Genomic DNA, 22,175 nt, shown 5'->3' with positions numbered 1-22,175 from the left:
ACTTTATGCTACAGCATTGTAAAGGGTAGAACTTAATATAGAACCAGAAATATGGCAAGTTATCTAGTGACTAACATTGTAAAACAGCCAAAAGCTTTAAAGCCACAAGGAGAAAGAACAACGTTAAGAGTGTGAAATGGAATAGTTTTCTCATAATTCTAAAACTTTACTTTTGTCTTTAAATCAATATATTATGGATTTCATGCTTCAAGAAATTATCATCTTTAGTTAGAAATAGGAAGTAAATCCCTACCCTCCACCCAACAGAGCAAACTGGAAATTTTGGAGAAATTAAGAGGGTTTTTTTGGAGAGTAAGAGAATATCATTTTTTAAGAAATTCTTGGAAAAAATCTAAAAGTCCTTTGGGTGGAGATAATGAATCCTTCTTACTCCCATCGCAGATGCATTATTCTTCCAAGGGCCCCTTACATTTCAATGGTGAAATTTTGGGTTTATTATGGATCTCATGGCAGCCAACCAACTGACACTGAAGTTCACTTAGGCTATACTCTGGTCAGATCCTCCGTGAATCAAAGACGACCCAAAGAACTTTGGAAATCCATTCCTGCTGAGCAAGGCTAAGGCAGGCAGGTCTGAAGCACTGTCAGGCTACCCTTAAATACAGGAGGAACTTGACTTTCGGTAGTGGTACTTTCCGGGTATCTTAAGCAGCAATCTTTCACCAGGTGGAAGAGAATTAAGGGGGGGTGTGTGTGTGGGGGGGGAAGATCTGCAATCTAATATTATCAAAAAAAAAAAAAACAGTTAACCCTAAGCTGGTACCTTCCAAAGACCACTGAATGTAATTTAATGCAGGGCTATATGGGAGAGCCTTATTTGATGTCAACGAATTCCAGTTACGATTCTTAATTGTCAAGTTGCCTAAAAGTGGCATACTAACCAAACCACCAGTTAGGACTCTGGCAGAATAAAAAAATTACTCTGATGGTCTGCCCATCAAAGGAAAATGTCTGCAAGCAAATTAAGAACTTTTTTTACTGACATGTGAGATCTAAACAGAATCATTCAACGTTGTTAAAATGTATGCAGATGAATGACTCCCTACTGTTAAGGTTCTTCTGAGTGTATTATGTGTATATATATAAATCCATACACACAAATTATAAATTTATTTCCTACTAAAAAGATTTAAGGCAGTTATGCTATATATAAAGTTAGCTGTAATACCCAAGATGAAACAGTTCCTACTCAAGAAATTATGTGAACATGTTAGATAAGTTCTTATCATAAAGGCTGTCATGAGGCTATCTATATCTAGTACAGTTCACATTTCCTGATTGAGGCTCAAAACACAGGAATTTTACCCCAAGAGATAATTTGTCCCTCAATCCCCACATATAAAAGGCAGTATGAACAGACAAAACATTTATGAAAACTTGAAAAGGAAGATACAAAAGGAACTCAACAGTAAGGTTCTGACTACCTCTAGAGACCACATACTATCATTATTACTCTTGATTGTACTAAACACAACAATCCAATCAGCTCCAAGTTGAAAATAGGGTTGGAGGGAAATCATTGGCTGCAACTGCCAGAAAAGTTCATAATCCTAAACAGAATTTAAAATAGAATCTGATGATTTATGCTATTTTCTAGTCACAATGACATTTAACTGGAGAGAATTTCTGAGCCATTTCTAAGACTTAAGTGATTGACCAATTTGAACAACATACCTTGAATGGTGAAGCAATTAGGACTTTGGGAATGAAGAGCACCATCTTTTTTGGTCTTTAGTAATGTTAAAAGGAGAGAAACATTCTGATGTACACAGATAAAACATGGTTGGCAAGGAAAAGGGCAACCAGCAAAACCACCAGGGATACATGTTGTCAAGAGAAAGGGAGGAAGAATAAAATTCAGTTGATGAACATAAAAGAGTTAACAAACTAAAGCTCATGAAGGAAAGAAAATGAACAATAACCTGCCTGTTATGTCTGAACATCAATGCATTAGGTCAGAGCAAAAGAAAAGCTCGTGTGTTGCTTACGTCCACAGACTACTTAGTTATCTAGCGAGATACTGGAGGGACGGCATGGAGCTGGGGGAAGCCAACTATGAAACTGGGATGTTCCACTATGAAAGCAAAGACTGTACATAAAGACAAATTTTAAGTACAGTGAAGACTGTCTTGTGTTACTTTATATTCCACCATCAACCAGACCTGGAGGGTACCTATTACTGACTAAATGCTCAAAGTATTTAGTTATTTAAAAAAAATAAGATCTTAAAAGGTATATTTGGACAATTTTTGGAAGAGGTAGAGAAAGCAACTGGGTATATACTCTCTTATTTGATTTCAACGAGCAAGAGACTAGACTGATTGCTTTTCACCTTCAAAGTCTTAGTCTTGATGAAACTGACAATAAAGGCACAAATAAAGTAAAATTAAGTAATTTTAACAAGGAAGAAAATCTGACAACGTCTGAACCAAGCAAAACTAGATATGGTTTAAGGTAAAAAACAAACAAAAAACCAGATATTAAACAATCTGAAAACATATATTTGGAATACAGAAAAAGAGTACAGAATAAGAAAATTTAGCTTTCAAGAAAAATTAGGCAGATTTCCTTCTAGAAAAGTGATAGGTCCCAAGAGAGAAAGTAGCCCCCACAAGACTAAGCACAGCTTGAGTGTCATCTTTTTTATTACTCAATATCTATCACAGTGGCTGGGTAAAGAACAGCCATCAAAGCTTACTGAACGAATGTCTATCATAATGTATAATCAGTACACTGGCGTAGTTCAAACCTAACCAGGAAAGTTTCTTAAAGTAGGATGAGAAAAGAACACAAGCAGGGCTATTCCAACATCAGTTATGTTCTCAAATCTTAACCAGTGGGTACCAAGACTTTTCAAACTTTTTTTTAAAGAAACGAAACTCTTTTTTAAAAAGAAATCTATGTAGAACTCCAATACAGAATAAAAATGAAGCTGCCACTGGTTAGATCAAAGTCAGAGGGAATGTCACCAGCCTCTAATGCCTTAAGCCAGCCTAAGGTGTCTCTATGCAATCTGTGAACACCACCACTCATCTTAGAAATGTGATGGAAAGCATGGTCATTCAGTTCTCATGTTGTTAAACTGAGGAAATTACCAGCACTGTGAAGGAGAAATTCTAAATAATGTCGCTAATTTAAAGAAAGACAAAACTCAAGACCTCTTATCACTTAGAAGAATGAAAACAGCCGCTATAAAGTAAAAAAACAATGAACAAGAATTAGGCCACAGTAGACAAAACAGAACGCAAAAATTAACATCTCATTAAAAAGCAAATACGATTAAACATATTCACATACATGTAATCACTACCATGAAGTCAACTGCTCGACAGATATAAACTGCTCAATACGATAGCTGCTTCCAAAGAGCTGAGTCCCAGTTTCACACTGTCGAGAAGAACCCACCATGATGGCAGAGCCGTGGTCCACTATGGAAGTCTGTGGGCGGCACTACTTCACTTCACATAGCAATGCAGGAGTAACTGCCAGGACCTTCTACCGCTTTCAAAGTTGTTCTATGCCCCTAGGACTGTTCCCTAACATCACTACAGGTTTTAAGTGAACACCTCCAAAAGGCAGAGGTTCCACGGGTTATCTCCAGTAGATCTGGCAGTGGGACACATACTTGAATCACAAGATGGGCTGTAGAAGCAGTAATTAGCGGGCAGCAGGACATCTGGAAGCAAGCAGCTAGGACAATGGCAAAAATCTGCCCAAGGCAGATCTAAAGAAGGGGTTGTTAAATTAAATGGTATTGATGTGGTGCAAATGACAAACTGTACAGCAAGGGCTCAAGGAGGAAGAAATATTAGTGAGAATGACAGACAACGCAGTCTATCACAGAGTAAGGCCACCTTCCACTGTTAGAATCTGCAGAACCATGCCGACCCTCCAGCGTGGATCTGTGGAGAGGTGTTTATATAAAGCATTCATACCGAACGAGTTTCCTTTAAAATATCTTCGCGTTTGATGTCATTTTTGACAGGAATGCCTCTCTTTCCTGGCTTTCCACAAAGCTTGCTCCTTCCTCCCATCAAGCGTTAGCTCAAGCATCACTTCCTTAGAGAAGCCGTCCCTCTGTTATGTTCTATCACAGTACACTGTTTATCTCCTTCACAGAAAAATAAGTTGATTACGGGATACAGTAACTGCTGTCTCAGCAAAGGCAGGGACCATATCTGCCTTGTTCACCTTTACCCAAAGGCTAAGAAAGTTCCTGGCACACGTAACAGGTGAACAATAAATATTTGTTGGATGAATAAAAACTACTATACCAAGTTACATGAACACATACATGTACACGTAAATATTGAAAACTGGGGAATAGCTAATAGAAAACAACCAAATGCTAAAAGTACTAAAAATGACATTTGTAGAGACAGGTGAATATGGTTTCAAAGAACAAGTACTAAAGATATCGATCTTCAAAAATATGAAAATTTTTACTAGAAGGGGACCAGGAGTGGTTATTTTCAACTTCTACTGAGATGCAAATAAGAAATGTTTAAACTGCAATGAGTCAACATTAGACCTAAGGATTATTTGCTGCAGAATGGACTATCAACAGAGCTTCTGGAATCCGTTTTCACTGCAGAGCATAAAATACGGCTGGTTATGATGGTCAATTGCATATTCAGGATTAGTTAAGAAGAGCTCAGAATGTAGGTAACTATAAGCTAAAAAACTTGCAACTGCTTCTCCCCCAATTTTTAAAATTCTGAATTTGTAATCATGTAAAATCACAGATTTTATAAATTGAATACAACATACTTTAAAAACAGATGGTCGTTATTTGCTGATCATACCTCAGCATCACTTTTCTAGGTATTTTGCAGAAGCAATTACATTTATAAAAGGTCCATTTCATAATACAATCTGGTAACTAAATCAAATGAAACTACTCAAATCAAAGCGCACAAGGTCTGCCACTGCAATATCTTAAAATACCTTTTAAAAAAGAGTGTTTATATCTATAGACTGGGGTTTAAAAAAGGATAAATACACTGCAACAATTGTAGCATATCCCTGAAAATAATTATAGTGCCACCTGTGGATTTTTTTATGAGGTGTAAGGATAAATCAATAGACTGCTAGGTCACACAAGTCAATTATTATCCGTTGAAAGTTGGTGTAAGACAAAGGGGCATACTCCCTATGAATTCTTACTGTACCCAGAATTAACTGGTGCTGGCAGTATCAGTGCAACCACTGCGGTGATGGCTGCCATGCTATGCTGTTGTGGTATCAGGACAAAAGTGGGAATGAAGTTGTTTGGAAAGATTTTCTTTTGGCAAGGTTTCCTTATAATGAGATTTAGCAGTAAATAAACAAACACAAAAAGAATGAATGTTTAAGACCCACTGAACACATTAAGGTCAAGGATTTCAAAAGTTAATCCACTTTTCTTCCCCCAAGAGTTTATTTTTGGTAAAAGGCAGAAAAATTAGTTTTCTACAAGGGAAATCTGCTTCTAAATGATAATTTGAAAATCTGGATATATATTATATATTAAAAAAGACACACAAAAATAACGGAGAAGTGGGAATAACAGATTAGGTACTGTAACTTTATAAAGGCTTACCTAAATCAAGAAGCAGCACACACACACCTAATTGATGCAAACTAAAAGTGTATATAAACAGCACAATACTGTGATACTGGATCATGATACATTACCTGTACACATAACTACTACTGTTATTAATAAACCTTTGGGACACTCAGTTTTATGCCCAACAAGACATCAGTAAGTCTTTAAAATCTTCTCTTCCTCCTTTATGGGAGGGTATTTCTAGACACTAATTTTCCCATCTAATATTCGAATATAGGAAACCGACTCCACAAGGTGCTTTAATTGATGAGACCTCAAGTGCTGTTTTCTCTCTTGAATTTTCCGATAGTCAAAAGTCCATGGGGACCACACACAAATACTATGACAGAAGAGTTGTTACATTAAGTCTTTTGATGGGACTTGATTGGTGACGAAGCTTTATGACATGCTTGAGCAACGCACTGATGGGGATCCCATCTGAGTTAATACTTTGTCCAACCACTGTAGGGGTCCATTCAGATGCAGTTCAATCCAGCAAGGAGTGCTTGTTACCGTCTGCCTTCTGTTTAAAAGAATACGAGAAAATAATTATGGAAGTAAAAGAACAATACCTACGTTTAGCTACATAAAATAAGAATTTAGATAAATTAAAAGGTTGTACGTACTAAAACCTAAATTGTTCTAAACAAGTATTAAGTTTGGATATTTATTATTCTGAAAACTGTTTAATCCTCAAAAGTCTAACAAAGTACTTCTGATAACTTTTTTTTCTTTTAAAGAGATTTATAAAAACATTCTTTCCCCCTCAAAATCAGTAGGGTGACTTTATTATTTACCATCCAAAATGGGACACCTTTAAGAGAAGGTAGCCACTATTATTAATCATTCCAGGGCAAGAGAGATAAATCAGGACTAGCCCAAGTAAACCGGAATATACAGTCACCCTAATTACTAAAAAACCACAGAAGATACTCAAATACTAAATGAAGCCCAAATGGAATAGGGTTCAAATTTAAAGTATACCAAAACAAAACAGAATTCTGACCCAAGCTTAACACAGACGTTAAGAGCTGGAGTTCAACTGTTCCCTGACAAAGCCAATGAATGACTTTTAATAAGAAACAGCATCATGCAGGCTTTTAATAGGAAACACCTCCAGTACTTCAACAAAATGGGCTACCGTCTGGGCATTACAAATTCTTCAGTGACATCCTGTCACTTCCACGTACTGATTTTTAGCTCTGTCTTATTTACTATATAAGTCAGTAAGTTGGCTTGCTTCTTTAATGTGACAGCCCTTCAAAAAGGAGAAAAGGCCATTATCAACTCTTCACCTCCAAAAGACACAAGCTCGATACAATTTACAACCGTATTTCAAAGGTTGTGGTTTTCTGGAGCAGACGGTGTCTGTGCCCTTCAGATTTTTCAGTGTTCTCTAGCAAATTTCCAATGGCATGTATCCACATTCCTGTGCCTGAGATCCTCTCTCCTCTGTCCACATGTAGAGTAGATTAGCAGTGCCAGGAAATTAACATCCCCAGGAGCAGCCCTCAACCAATGACACAGCAATTGGCATTTAAATGCCCAGTTTCCGTTCCCTCTGGGTGGGCTAATTCTGTATGTTCTTTACTATTTCCCAAAGTTTTCCTAAGGGAATAAGGTCTGGTGACCCACCCACTATAGTAGATGGCTGAATAATGGCATTGGCTGCCTTCCCTCCCCTACCTCACTTTCCTACTTCCTCCTTCCTTAGCAGTGTTTCCTCCATTTCCTGAATAAATTCCTTACTCTTGAATCCTTGCCTTAGGGTCGGGGACACACAAGAAGACATTTTGCTATGTGATCATTCCAACAACATGACACATGGAACGGAACACATCAGTCCCCAATCTGATCTGTACAGACTCACTGCCTTATGTTGATTTAGATACTATATTTTGGTTTATGCAGCTTAAAATTGCACCAGCACTCTTCACAACTGACTCACACTATCCATGAGGGATAGGCAAGACTGACCCCCTTCTCATCTTTCCCTGTCCTTTTTGTTGTTCTGTTCTTCACATAAAGTTTCGCCCACCTTCTCTCTCCCCTTGAGATCAAGCCTTCTGCAGTAATTTTGCCAAGACCTCTTTTAATTTTGATTTTCCCATGTGCTGAATTCTGGTTATTTCCCAGTTTGTTTTCCATCAGATCATTTATTACTAGATTAGTTTAACCTTCAGGAATCATTCCTAATCCAGGTCACTGAAGAGATATGGGTTTAAGAAGGCTGTTACTACACTTATTTGGGCACCGAAACATACGTGAGGCCACCTCCCTACCTTTTTCGTCACTCTAGTACTGATTCACTTAACTCAGACATTTCTCAATTAAATATGAATTCTTTATAACTTATATTTCCTGCTTACATTCCCTGATTTTTATTCTGGTAATCAAGCTGGCATTACAGAAACTGGAAAACAGTTTTAGAAATCCAACCATTAGCTCTACCTCCTCAGCTCCAGTGTCATTAGAATAAAAGGTTCTTGGTAACTACCCACAGTTCCCAAGTATATGGGTATCTGACGCTATTCTGATCTGTCAATATTAAAGGAAACTATTTTGTTACCCAAAGTAATGTACATGACTCCATACCTATAAAAACACACTGTATATTACTGCGTCTCACAATTATAGATTTTAAATTATGTCTGGGTTAAAGAACGGCAGAGGCCACAATGAACGAAGGGCAGCATCTCTCGGCCAATTAAAACTGTTCTTAGCAGGAGACCTACACTGGAATTCTCCCTGTCCCGTGCAGTTCATATTTAATTCCACTGAATTTCTAACATGTTCTGCAACATTCTAATCTTTTGAAGAAAAAAAAAAATGTCTGACCTAAAAACTCGGTATCAGATAGTACCACTGGAATCTAACTTTAGTATCAACTCAGGTCAGTTCAAGTTCAAAGGAAAAAAAGGAACCCAGCATTCTTTAAAGATATCACATCTCAAAAGGGAAAGGATTAAAACAAAAGAACTATAGCAAAGTCAGAAAATAAATTATTCTACTATTAAAACTTAGACAAAATAGTGACAAATCTTCATTCTAGGATATAAATACATCACACATTTTATATACATATATATATATATATTTTTTTTTTAAGATTTTATAAAATTTTTCCTTTTTCTCCCAAAGCCCCCCAGTACATAGTTGTGTATTTTTAGTTGTGGGTCTTTCTAGTTGTGGCATGTGGGACGCCGCCTCAGCACGGCTTGATGAGCGGTGCCATGTCTGCGCCCAGGATCTGAACTGGTGAAACCATGGGCTGCCAAAGCAGAGCACACAAACTTAACCACTCGGCCATGGGGCTGGCCCCTCACACACAATATAGTTTTACAAAAGTATTCAACCAGTACACCTCAAATCTCACCATCTCAAAAGTCATATACCTCACAAAACTTGTTTAAGATAAGGAATCAAGTCCAAATGAAATGAAATAAATTCTGAAGAAGGGCCAAATTGCTAGATAAAACAGAAGTGCTATTACTATACTATATGAGTATCTCCTTAAGGAAGCATTCAGAGAGTAAGCAATAAGAGTAAGAAAGAGAAAGACTAAGTATTTTACTTACAGCTCTATCCTTTAATATGCTGAAGAAGTCTTCCCTTTCTTTGATGTGGAATCCAATCTACTGTTTAATTTAGCAATAGCCTAATCTGTCTTATCCCCTGACAACAAATTAGCTTTTGCAAAACTCAATTACGTGATGATTACACTATTCTTAGAGAAGAGGTTAACAGTCAAGGAGAGCTTTCTCAAGTCCTGTCTCCACCACTCAAAGCGTGTCCTTGGGCAAATTATCAAATCTTTTCTAAGCTTATTTCCAAATAAGTATTAGTTTGAACCATTTTTTTTTTCTTTTTACCTACAGAGATTGCAACCTTATAAAGGAAGGATAATAACAGAAACAGTAATTCTTAGCCATGTTGAAAGGCATGAGATACTGCATTTAAGACACAGCACAGTGCCTGGCACCTCCCTTCCCCTTTTAATATTGAATAAAGTTCCACCTCTTAATCCTATCCTCAAGTGGTCTCAACTTATTTGTCCAGCCTTACTCTTCTTTACTTTCTCTACTCCAGTTAAACTGAACTATATTCTATTGCCAGGATCATAATTTTCCAACTCCTTGTACCTATGACTACCAAAATCCTATGCATCTTTTAGAACATAGATCACATGCCACCTCGACCAGAAACCTTCTCCAAGCCTCAGTGGAAATGTCTCTCTTTCCATGAACTGACAGAGCTCTTTAAATATACCCTTTTTATAGTATTTAATGCTCTGTACATGTTTTAATTCTATCTTCTATATCACCAGCACAGGAATTTGCAAGCTTTGAATCTAGAGGCCTCCAACTTTCTTTTGTTATTTTACATAAAGATCTGCTGACTCCATAACCTCAATGAAAACAGACACGTGAACTCCAGAAGACGCAAAGAATGGAAGAGAAAAGAATTACACTGTGGAAATTGAAGAACTGAATGTGTATTTCATACCGGTATTCTGCTCCCCACCCTTTCACAAAACTCATTCTTATGGTGCACATTCTAGTTAGCTGGTACACGGCTTCAAAACCCTGATTAACAGACTGAGCCAGAAGAGCAGCAAATTCCTGGTTGTTGAAGATCTTCAGATTACAGCCTAAGATTGAAAAAGTAAAAAAAAAAAATTGTGTAAAAGGAGTAACATTAAAAGAAAATAATTCCAAAAGGGTTACAGATATTAGAATATGAGCACGCAAATCATCTCTTAATTCCTAAAATTAACAGCAACTAGAAGGACTCAGCAAGCTGATAGGTTTACTTACATACCTGGTGGGATTTTACACACGGTTGCCGGGTGCCAACCATATCTCTGATTACAGTTGGGGCTCTGCACAAAGATTGCACTATCACTTAGGCACTCAGCAAACACTTCCCCACCGATGTAATATAAGCGCACTCCTCTCCCTAAAACAAAACACATACGGGATTAGTTTTATAACATTTACTATTTCAGTATGACTTTGGAAGAGTCTTCTTAGAGGAATACTAAAATGACATAAGGTATTTTGATGACCTTTTTCATAGCTATTCTTTTCTCAAGTATAATTCTGAGACAGACTACTATAGACTTTTCCAAGTATTTTTTTAACAATGATTTTATTGATTTGTAAAAATAATACATGTTTATCAAAAGTATTCAATGTAGAAAAGGATGTGCATAGTAAAGAATTTCATACAAATTATATCCTATTTTAAAGTAAGAAATTGAATTATTTTGAAGAAATTAACTAATGTTTGGAATAAATACACCTTCATTATAATAAACAGTATTTCCTTAAAGATCCCACTAAGGTTAAGAAAAAAGGTAATAAAAATTATCAACCTGTTAGAGTCATTTTTCCCCTTTTAACCTATATGTTATGGTGGCAACCAAATTCCTAGATATATAAACAGAATTAAGTAAGAAATAACTATTTTGGGAGATTTTAATAAACTGCTTCCAGAATTTGACAGATCAAATACCCACAAAATATTAGATAGAAGCATTTAAAAAATAAAAAACTGTGAAAGGTAGAGTTCTAAGATAGCACCTAAGATTCTCACCTGTGGTATACACACATTTTCTCTATTATTCAAACACTAATCTAGGTGCTGCTAAAGGATTTTTCAGGTGTAGTTAAGGTCTCAAATCAGCTGACCTCAAGAAAGGAGATTATCTTTGGTGTGCCTGACTTAATCAGGTGATATCCCTTAACAGGGATGGGCTGTCCCTGGTGTCAGAGTGTGAGGGATTGAACACAAGAGATTCTCCACTGCTGACTGTGAAGACGGAGGGGGCCAGGTGGCAAGAAATGCAGGAGGCCTCCAGGTGCTGTAAAAAAAAAAAAATCTCTTTGGGGCAGGCCCAGTGGCACAGCGGTTAAGTTCGCACATTCCACTTCGGTGGCCCAGGGTTCGCCAGTTCGGATCCCAGGTGTGGACCTACACATGGCTTGTTAACCCATGCTGTGGTAGGCATCCTACATTTAAAGCAGAGGAAGATGGGGGCTGGCCGCATGGCTCAGTGGTTAAGTTCGTGCGCTCCGCTGCAGGCAGCCCAGTGTTTCGTTGGTTCGAATCCTGGGCGCGGACATGGCACTGCTCATCAAACCAGGCTGAGGCAGGTCCGTCCCACATGCCACAACTAGAAGAACCCACAACTAAGAATATACAACTATGTACCGGGGGGCTTTGGGGAGAAAAAGGAAAAAATAAGAAAAATCTAAAAAAAAAAAGTAGAGGAAGATGGGCACGGATGTTAGCTCAGGGCCAGTCTCCCTCAGCAAAAAGAGGAGGACTGACGCCAAATGTTAGCTCAGGGCTAATCTTCCTCAAAAAAATAATAATAATAATAAAAAAATAAAAAATAAAATAAAAACCTGTCTCTTTTAAAAAAATCTCTTTAACATCTGGCTTAACAAAAGAGAGCTGGATTCTCATCAGATTCTACATTTAATCTCTTGCAAAATCATATGCCACGTAGCCTGGGGAATACTTCACAGTATACTCACGACAGAACAAGAGTGAAAAAGGCAAACAGCCTCTTAGTACCACTATGAAAATGGTTTTGACCTCACAAATTTGCCAAAAGGGTGTCTGGGACCACTAAATTTTCAGATCCCCTGAATTATTTTTTCAACTATATTAAATGTTAGTTCTTGTTTTAGATATCTTGCTTCCGATTAATAGTGAGTAGATTTGACTTAATATATGAACTCACTGAAGGCGGGGGGACTAGGAGATATAAACAAACTGAAAAAAATTCATGACTTGTTAAAATTATAATCTTAGAATCTGAACATGACAATTTTATGACTGGTAGAGACTCAGCAAAGTAAAGTAACTTTAACATATATCTACTGAAGGACTTGCCAGTACCAAGGGTGCCAACTAAAGAGAAGCTGAAGATAAGAATTTGCAGATGAAGGATGACCAGGATCTAGCAAAAGGAGTGAAGTTGTGCACTTAAACTGACGGAGAGAAGACAGGCGTTTTGCACACCGTCTCTTGATGTGGTAAACCACACAGCGCTCACATTATGAGTATGTGGCACGGGTTTTTTACACAAGGAAAAACAACATACCTATATGTCTTCTTGTCATTTCTACCGTAGCATTTCGGTTGACGTTGGAGAGTAAACCTAAGCAGAACCTCTCTGAATTTGATGGATCTGTGAAGCCGTCTACAGTGAGTGAGGGCTGTGATGCATGGAAGGTCTCTCCGACCCTCTGGTTTAATTCATAATATGCTATTGAACACCAAAATGCAGGTTCTGAGTAAGTAACTGGCTGCAAATCTGGGGGAAAAAACCAAACCCATAAAAGCAAGAAATGTTATGTGAACAATTCAAGCCAAGAATAGACTGAATAGCATCATCTTCACATGCTCTATGCCAGCCTACACTGGCAACAGCTCAGGAAGCAGACTTAACATCTACATGACGAGCTCCAGCGTCCAGAGATCACACCAGACCTTCAATGCTTCAGATCTCCCCTATCTCGTTAAGTCATCCAGTCTTCAAACATCCTTTTCAGACTTTATGGTGGATCATTTGTTCTATTAATTTTATCTTAATTCCTGTTCAGATATAAAACCACCACAAGCAAAGTAAATCAACTTGCATAATAAAGCTAGTTTTTGGTAGGAAGAAGTGGAGGAAAGCTGGAGCAAAGATTAATCAGTCAAAAGCCACAAGAAAAACTGTCATAACAGAATACAAAATATGACATATCTTTAACATTTGTCTACTTTAACATGAGATTCTCAGTGAGTTACCCTAGTTACAAAAATAGAAAACCCACACATACACAAGAAACAAAGTAATAAAACACAAAGAATATGCAAGTGGAAACAGAACGTGGAATCAAAAGAATCTATGTATTTCATGGGAAAACCAGCATCACATGTATTTGACTTGTACGATTTTGATTAAAATTCATCAGAAGAAATATCATTTAAAAAATTGACAATTTTATAGAATAAAGTTTCAATGTGTAGAAACTGAAGAGAAACTATGAAATATCGAGGTAAAATGAAGGCCAAGAATAAATGTATAGATACACAACATATGTATACGTACACATACACACATTAGCTCTCACACACATATATATTCCCTATACCACGTGCACGTTTGTGATATATGTGTGCAAATATACTTTCATATACACACTTCTTATATTAATAATTGCTACTACAAAATATAAAATAGATATACCCATAAAAATCTAGCCATAATAGCTCATAAAAATTTCCATGAGTAAAGACTATGGTTTCCACAAATGGGAAGATTTATTAGTTTTGTACACTCATGGACCAGTGGAAAAGAGTGTTAGTAATACTGAGGCACGTAATCAATATCATTTTTAAAAAGCACTAATTCGAACTATCATTCAATTACGCATTGGGATCCCTTCCTCATCTCTATGAAAAATAATGACCAGAGAGGACATTTAATTAAGTTATACAGTATAAAAATGGTGGGGTAAAAGTATTCGTAACTTACCCAAACTATGATTAACAGGGGAAAGAGTAGTAGGAGATAGTTCTGCTGGAGATCCTGAAACAAAAGGATTCAATTTTAAAATAGATGTAGAAGTATTTCCAGAACTTCTAAACAAATAATAATAAAATTGGTTCTATCTGGTTGTAATCATCACAAACAATACACAGATAATTTACATCCCAAGAATTCAAAATATACAACTGCCTTAATGTAGGTTTAATTTTGGAGGCTTCAGTATATAAAAGGTACAAAGAGTATAAGCAGTCCTGGCTTCCAGCCACCCGGTTCCCCTTTTCAAAGTCACTCAATGTTGCTAGTTCTTTCTGTACCTTTCTGGAAATATCCTACAAACCATACAAGCAAATATATTCTCTTCTGTGCCCCCTGCTTTTTATAAACGGTAACATAATTCTGAACTTTGCTTTTCTATTTCTTATCCTATCAGAGATGCTGTTTCCTTATTATTTACTAGTAGCTGTGTATCGTTACATTATGGTATATATCCTATGGAGGGCTGACTGTATTCATCACATAATGCCTCTTTATATAAGGGACTTGAGCATCTGCAGGGGGTCCTGGAACCAATCCCTACCCGGATACTGAGTGATGACTCTATTATGAGCCAATATTGATGGATACTCAGACTATTTTCAATCTTTTGCTTTAAGAACCAAGATTGCAATGACTAATCTTGCAAATTTTGCATACTTTCAATCATATCTGAAAGGATAGACTCTGAAAAGAGAAACTGCCAGGCCAAAGGGCTGTGCATCTGTAATTTTGATAGATTTTGCCACAACTGTCATCTATAGAGGTTGTACCAGTTTACATTCCCAGTAAAAACATAATGGTGAGGGGATGTTCACATTTTTGTTCATAGGTGAGAATATGGTCTTAACAAAGTTTTGTTTTAACTTGTATTTCTCTTATAAATGACATTGAGCAGTATTATACTTGTTTATATTTCCTTTCCGTAAATAGTTTGTTCTTTTGCTCATTTTTCTACTGTGGTGTTGATCATTTTTCTCACTGGTGTACAGAAGGCTCTGTAAGTATTAGGGATATCAGTCCTTTCATGGCATGGGTTACAAATATTTGATCATCTGTCTTACGATTCTTCATCCTAATTTTTATTAAGCAATATTAAAAAAACTTTTGTTTTTTTAAAGAAAAACTTTGATTTAATTTATCAATCATTCTGGTGTGTCACACTTTGATAAAACAGTGGTGACAGTGGATATTCTTGTCTTACTCTTAACTTTAAGGGAATACTTCTAGTGTTTTCCCATTGAGTATGAGGCTTGGCTTTGAGGATAAGTGATAAAATTCCTTATTTAGCATTTTTGCATCAATAATCTAGGTAATACTGGTCTGTAGATTTGTGTCATGAGTGCAATGTTATGCTGCCTCATAAAGACAATCTAGAAGCTTTATGTCTTTTCTATGCTTTGTAACAGTTTAGTAGCCCTATAACACATTCTTTAAAACTTTGTTAGAATTCCTGTGTGAAATTGTTTGCAGTTAATTATGTTACAGGGTTTACTCTAAGACATTTCTCTATTTCTTCTATGAAAGTTGACTGTTAAGATAGCTCTATTTTCTGAAGTCAGTTTCAGTAAATCATATTTTCTTAGAAAATTATTCATTTCTTCCAGTTTTAGGTAAGGAGGCTAAATCTAATTGAGAAGATAAGTGGTAGGGCGCCTCTTTCCTCCCCACACCGTTATAACCAAGACATAAAATACCAGGCAACACAGGTGAAATGGCAACCCTCAGATAAAAAGATGAATCAAAAATAGAGAGCAGGCGATAATTATATTTTACAAGATGGAACAGTCTTCCATAACTAAATTAAGTTCTTATGTTCTTTTTTTGGTTCTCAGTTTGAAAAAATTTGTTGGAAAGTCACAACAGGTACAACTAAGAAAGGTCAAAATATATTTAGAACAATGAACTAAAACTCACTGCTGTTTCCTGAAGCTGATATAAAATAAACAAAGCCACCATCAGAAATGGAGGAAACTGCCCAATTTTTCAGCTCTCTCAACTGTTTATTCCTCCATTAATACTTATCAGAAGTGACCAATAGAGTCACAGTTCATTAATTTAGACTATCAGGAGTTCAGTCAGATGTGATAAAAGTTAGAATTATAGATTACAAAAACAAAGGTTCATTATAATCATATATTATTTATTTTTTATTTTTTGAGGAAGCTTAGCCCTGAATTAACATCTGCTGCCAATCCTCCTCTTTTTGCTGAGGAAGGCTGGCCCTGAGCTAACATCCATGCCCATCTTCCTCTACTTTATATGTGGGACGCCTACCACAGCATGGCTTGCCAAGCGGTGCCATGTCTGCACCCGGGATCTGAACTGGCGAACCCCAGGATGCCAAAGCTGAAGATGTGAACTTAAGTGCTGTGCCACCGGGCCAGCCCCTATAATCATATATAATTTTAAAAGTTAAATTAAGCTAACAATTTATTAGCTAAGAGAAGTTTTAGAAACTTTTTAAAACAGAGGCAGATTAACTGATAATTAACCAATTAGTTACTCATATATACACCCTGTTACTAAAGTCTGGGACTTTCAGTTATGAGAATAAATATCTTCACTATTTAAACTGGTTCGAATCCCGTGGTTTCTATTACTTGCAGCTAAAACGTCTAGAGAAATCCCTGTGCATGTATCTTCGCATACGAGCTCACATATATCTGTAGGATACAGTTTTCACCAAGGAAATGTTAGATCAAAGGGAATGAGTGTTAAGTTTTTCTAAGTGCCAGAGTAACTTCCCAAAATGTTTAGTACTACCAACAATTTATGAGTAAGTGTTTCTTCAGACGGTGGCACTACCTTTTGACACTCGCCAATCTGATAGGTTTAAAAGGGGCAATTCTTCTTTAAAACTTTTTTTTTTATTGTAAATAGCGTTTTCATGTTCTTTGTATCCATTTTCCTATTAACTACTGTCTTTTTCTTCTTGATTTGTAGTAAGTTGTTTTAAATTTACAAATCACTTCTCAAACTTGTCATACACTTGCAAATATTTCCCCAAGTTTTTTGGTTTCTTTTGGTGTATCTTTCAAGGTGACCTTAAAAAATCTTTTCAAGGGCCAGCCCAGTGGCGCAGCGGTTAAGTTTATACACTCCACTTCAGTGACCTGAGGTTCACTGGTTCGGATCCCAGGTGCAGATCTATGCACTGCTTATCAAGCCATGCTAGGGCAGGCATCCCACATATAAAATGGAGGAAGATGAGCATGGATGTTAGCTCAGGACCAGCCTTCCTCAGCAAAAAGAAGATGATTGGCAGTGGACGATAGCTGAGGGCTAATCTTCCTCAAAAAAAAAAAAAGAAAAACTTTTAAAATAGACATACTTTTTAAGAGCATTTTTAGGTTCACAGCAAAATTGAACAGCAAGTACAAAGAGTTCCCACATACCCAAGTACACTACCCATGCACATGTGCAAGCTCCCCTGCCATCAGCATCCTGTGCCACAGTGGTACATTCCCTGCAGTCGAGGAACCTACACTGATACATCATCATCACCCAAAGCTCAGAGTTTACACAAGGGATCACTCTTGGTGTTATACATTCTATGGGTTTCAACAAATGTACAATGACGTTTCCACCGTTGTAGTATCATACAGAATAGTTCCACCACCCTAAAAATCCCCTATGCTCTGCCTATTTCATCCCTCCCTCCCTTCTAACCCCCAGCAACCACTAGGCTCTTTAGTGTCTCCGGTTCCAGCACATCACATAGTTGGAATCATAAAGTATACAGCCTTTTCAGAATGGCTTCTTTCACTTGTAATATGCATTGAAGGTTCCTCCATGTATTGTCATGACTTGGGGACTCATTTCTTTATAGCACTGAATAACATTCTATTGTCTGGATGTACCACAGTTTGTTTGCTCATTCATGTACTGAAGGACTTCTTAGTTGCTTCCAAGTTTTGGCAACTGAATAAAGTGCAGGTTTCTGTGTGGATAAAAGTTTTCAACTCTTTTGGGCAAACACCAAGGAGTGTGACTGCTGGATCATATGGTAAGAGTACGATTAGTTTTGTAAGCAGCTGTCAGTTTGCCTTCCAAAGCGGCCACGGCATTTTGCGTTCCCTCCAGCAATGAATGAGAGAGGTCCTGTTGCTCCACACCCTCGCCAGCATCTGCTGTTGCCAGTGTTTAGATTTTGGCCATTCTAACAGGTGTGTAGTGGTAACATTTTAAACTTTATTTATTCAAATTTATGAACTTTTTCTCCTAAGGTTTTATATCTTACATATTTCTTGCTGAGATTATTTTAAAAATTCCTAAATGTCACATTCTAGAAATTGTAGGGTTTCATTTTTTACATTTAAATGTTTGCTCCAAATGGGATCCATTTTGGTATAAGATCAGTTACTTGTTTAGTATTTATAATTTTTTTGAGGGGTATTAAAATTAGTTTGAATTCCTTTTTTTATGAAATTATTTTTTTAAGATTTTTATTTTTTTAATTTTCCCTTTTTCTCCCCAAAGCCCCCCAGTACATAGTTGTATATTTTTAGTTGTGGGTTCTTCTAGTTGTGGCATATGGGATGCCGCCTCAGTCTGGCTCGATGAGTGGTGCCATGTCCATGCCCAGGATGCAAACACTAACGAAACACTAGGCCACCGAAGCAGAGCACGCAAACTTAACCACTGGGCCATGTGGTTGGCCCCAGTTTGAATTTCTTGAGCAAAATTAACAGAAAGGAATATATTACTTTATAAGTTTCAGTGTATTAACCAACCATAAATTAATATCATTCAATTAAAAAAAAAAAGACATTCTTTCAAAATGCATATACAAAAGGACAAGAAAGTTACAGGCTCTAAAATTCCTTCACTTTATTTATTTTTGCTTTCATAATACAGAGAAAAGTCCTGAAGAACTAATATTATCTACTATTTTGTTCTTATATCAAAAAAGGCCTGAAACATATCCTTTAAAAAATGTAATTTGGGGGGGCTGGCCCCGTGGCCGAGTGGTTAAGTTCGCGCGCTCCGCTGCAGGCAGCCCAGTGTTTCGTTGGTTCGAATCCTGGGCACGGACATGGCACTGCTCATCAGACCACGCTGAGGCAGCGTCCCACATGCCACAACTAGAAGAACCCACAACGAAGAATACACAACTATGTACCGGGGGGCTTTGGGGAGAAAAAGGAAAAAATAAAAATCTTTAAAAAAAAAAAAAAATGTAATTTGGGGCAAGCCCTGTGGCAGCGTGGTTAAGTCTGCACGCTCTGCTTCAGCGGCCCGGGGTTTGTGGGTTTGGATCCCAGGCATGGACCTACACACCGTGCAGTGGCCCACATATAAAATAGAAGACGACTGGCAACAGATGTTAGTTCAGGGCCAATCTTCCTCACCAAAAAGAAAAAAGAAAAACGAAACCAAAACCTAACTTACTGAATACACATCAATCACTTTCACAAACTTTTCAGAAAACTGGGAATCATCCTGGGTTACTCCTTCAATCTTATCCCGACATAATCACCAATCAGGTCCTCCCTCAACAGTGTTTATCTCAAAAGCATGCATTTCTCCCCATGTCATCTGAAACCAGCCAGAGGAAGTCTAGTCCAGAACAGGAGTTCTAGAATCTGATATCCTAGGTGCAAATTCCTCTGTCACTTTCTAGCTATTTTTCTATGCTGTTCATTATAGGGTTGTGTTTTTATTTCTTTTGTAAATGCGAAACTTTTAAAAATTAAAAGTGTAGTCATTGCTAGATGACGTAATTACATGTAATGTTTAAATTTTCTTGTTTTACCTAAATACTTTTTAATTTTTTTATAATGAAGATCCATTTGTTACATAATTCAAAATGTATCCCAATTTTATTTGTAAAATACTGTTTTATTTTTTATTTGACACAGACTAATGATAAATCTAAGATGAAACAAAAAAAAAAGATATATTATGTCAATTCCACCTTAAAAAAATACACATTTTTCCTCGTGTTTCTTTATTATGTTCTATGCATTTCCAAATTTCCTATGAGCATGAATTCTGTTCATAATAAGAATAAAGTTACTTTTGTTTTTACTAATAACTTCTACAGGGTTCCTGTTATGGTTAGCATGTAGAAGACTGGGAAAAACCCTTGCTCCTAAAATAACAATAAATATCAGAAACACTAAAAAAATCATGGTTTTCTTTAAAGTTACCAAAAAGCTGCAGGCCTATTTAAGTCTAAGTGAACTAGTTTACAGAGAGGGATGAGCTCTCCCTATGTAAGCAGAGAGTGGTAACCACTTTCCTTGTTGGGAGCATGTCAAGTTAGGACACAGACGCACGTAGGATTGGGCTCACCAAAGGAGAAAGCAACAAAACTTCCAGTGGCCACACACAGGCAACTGAAGTCTGAGAAGCCCAAGCACAGAGGCAGTCCTCTTCATCAGTCAATTCTAACCCACACGTCTTTAGTTGAGTACATGGCAGCACAGGAGGTTTGGGGCAAAGCTGGAAAGCAGTGAGAGATCCTGCAGCCTTGTCATAGTCATACCTGAAAGGTAGGGAGCTGTCCCTCCTTCAAACCAGAGGTTATCTGATATTAACTAAAGGATCAAAAGACCACCCATCCAACTCAACTCCTAATTATATGGAAGAGATCAGCTACTGAACTCAGCAACCAGAGAGAAAAAAGGGTGAGTCTTTCCAAAAGAAAATATTATCTGTATACTCTCTACTATTACTTTATACACAATACCCAGCATCCAATTAAAAAACCATGAGACATGCAAAAAAGCAGGAAAACTGACCCATAATCAAGAGATACAAGTCAAAAGAAGTAGATCTATGAACCAGACTGAAATTATCAGACAAAAACTTTAAAATGAAAATTTTAAAACTGCAAAATAGATTATCTGAAATGAACTTATCATATTGGCTTAGCAGACCAAAAGTTGGACCCAAATATATATTATCACTTGATTTTCAACAAAGGAGCTGAGGTAAATCAATGGAGAAAGAAAAGTTTCTTCAACAAATGGTGCTAAAAAAAACTAGACAAATGTCTACAGGAAAAGAACAAACAGCAGAGATGGTAAATAACAAAAGATTACTTTTTAATCTTTAAAATTTTTTTAAAAAACAACCTAAAGTCTAGGGCAAATAACACTGTACTTTGGGGTTTGTACATACTTATAAGTAAAATATATGATAACAGTAGCACAAACAACAGAGGTAGGTGAATGGAATTATAGTGTTGTAAAGTTCTTACATCTCACATCAAGTTGTAAAATACTATAATTTACCAAGAAAACAATACCAAGTGATAGTGCTAAAACGTCAAGAGAATAAACAGAATGGATTCAAATATAAATAGATTTGACTAATCTAAAAGAAGGCAGGAAATCAGGAACAGAGGAACAAAAACCAGATGAGACAGATAGAAAAGAAAAAGCAAAATGGTAACCCAAACCCAATGATACCAATAATTTCATTAAATATAAATGGATTAAATTTTCCAAGTAAAAGACACCAAATTAAAATTAAGTAAGACACCAAATGCTGTCCATGAAAGATACATTTTAAACATAAAGATGCAGATAGCTTGAAAGTAAAAGAATAAAAAATAAACCACGCAACCACTGAAATAAGACGATATGGTGATGTTATATGAGACATTTTATAATAGGGATCAATTCATTGGAAGGATATAATTTCAAATGTGTGCCACTTAAAAACAGAAATTCAAAATACATGAAGCAAAAACTAATAGGACTAAAGGGAAAATCAGAAAGGATTAAGGAGATTTGAACATCACCATCAACTACCCTGACCTAAATGATACTGAGAGAACACTACTACTGCAGAAGACGCATTCTTTTCAACTATACATGGGACTCGAATCAAAATAAGCAAAGTTGTGGCATAAAATAACTTTTAGTAATTCAAAGGACTGAAATCATACAAAGAATATTTTGGACAACAATGAAATTAAGTTAGAAATCAATAAAGTATCTAGAAAATCTCCACACTTCTTAA

General features: G+C 36.7%; 1 protein-coding gene across 8 annotated transcripts in view; it reads right to left on the bottom strand.

Moving 5' to 3' along the window:
* Positions 1–5,395: 5,395 nt before the first annotated feature.
* SMAD2 (SMAD family member 2) overlaps positions 5,396–22,175 on the bottom strand; it is a 79,419-nt gene continuing 62,639 nt past the window's right edge. For 5 of the 8 annotated variants that reach the window (XM_044774684.2, XM_044774687.2, XM_044774685.2 and 2 more), the window contains 5 exons: positions 14,151–14,204; positions 12,729–12,941; positions 10,433–10,570; positions 10,118–10,262; positions 5,396–6,134 (listed from right to left, as the gene is read on the bottom strand). In XM_044774684.2, the coding sequence (XP_044630619.1) occupies positions 6,011–6,134; positions 10,118–10,262; positions 10,433–10,570; positions 12,729–12,941; positions 14,151–14,204 (674 nt within the window). In that variant the 3' untranslated portion in view covers positions 5,396–6,010. The remainder of the gene's footprint in view (positions 6,135–10,117; positions 10,263–10,432; positions 10,571–12,728; positions 12,942–14,150; positions 14,205–22,175) is intronic. The other 3 variants (XM_070513100.1, XM_044774686.2, XM_070513098.1) reach the window with 1 other exon arrangement.

This window comes from Equus asinus, chromosome 7 (assembly GCF_041296235.1).
Source record: "Equus asinus isolate D_3611 breed Donkey chromosome 7, EquAss-T2T_v2, whole genome shotgun sequence".
Classification (NCBI taxonomy): Eukaryota; Metazoa; Chordata; class Mammalia; order Perissodactyla; family Equidae; genus Equus; species Equus asinus.
Note: the sequence above shows the minus strand (reverse complement) of the source record. Positions and strands in the feature narration are given on the sequence as shown.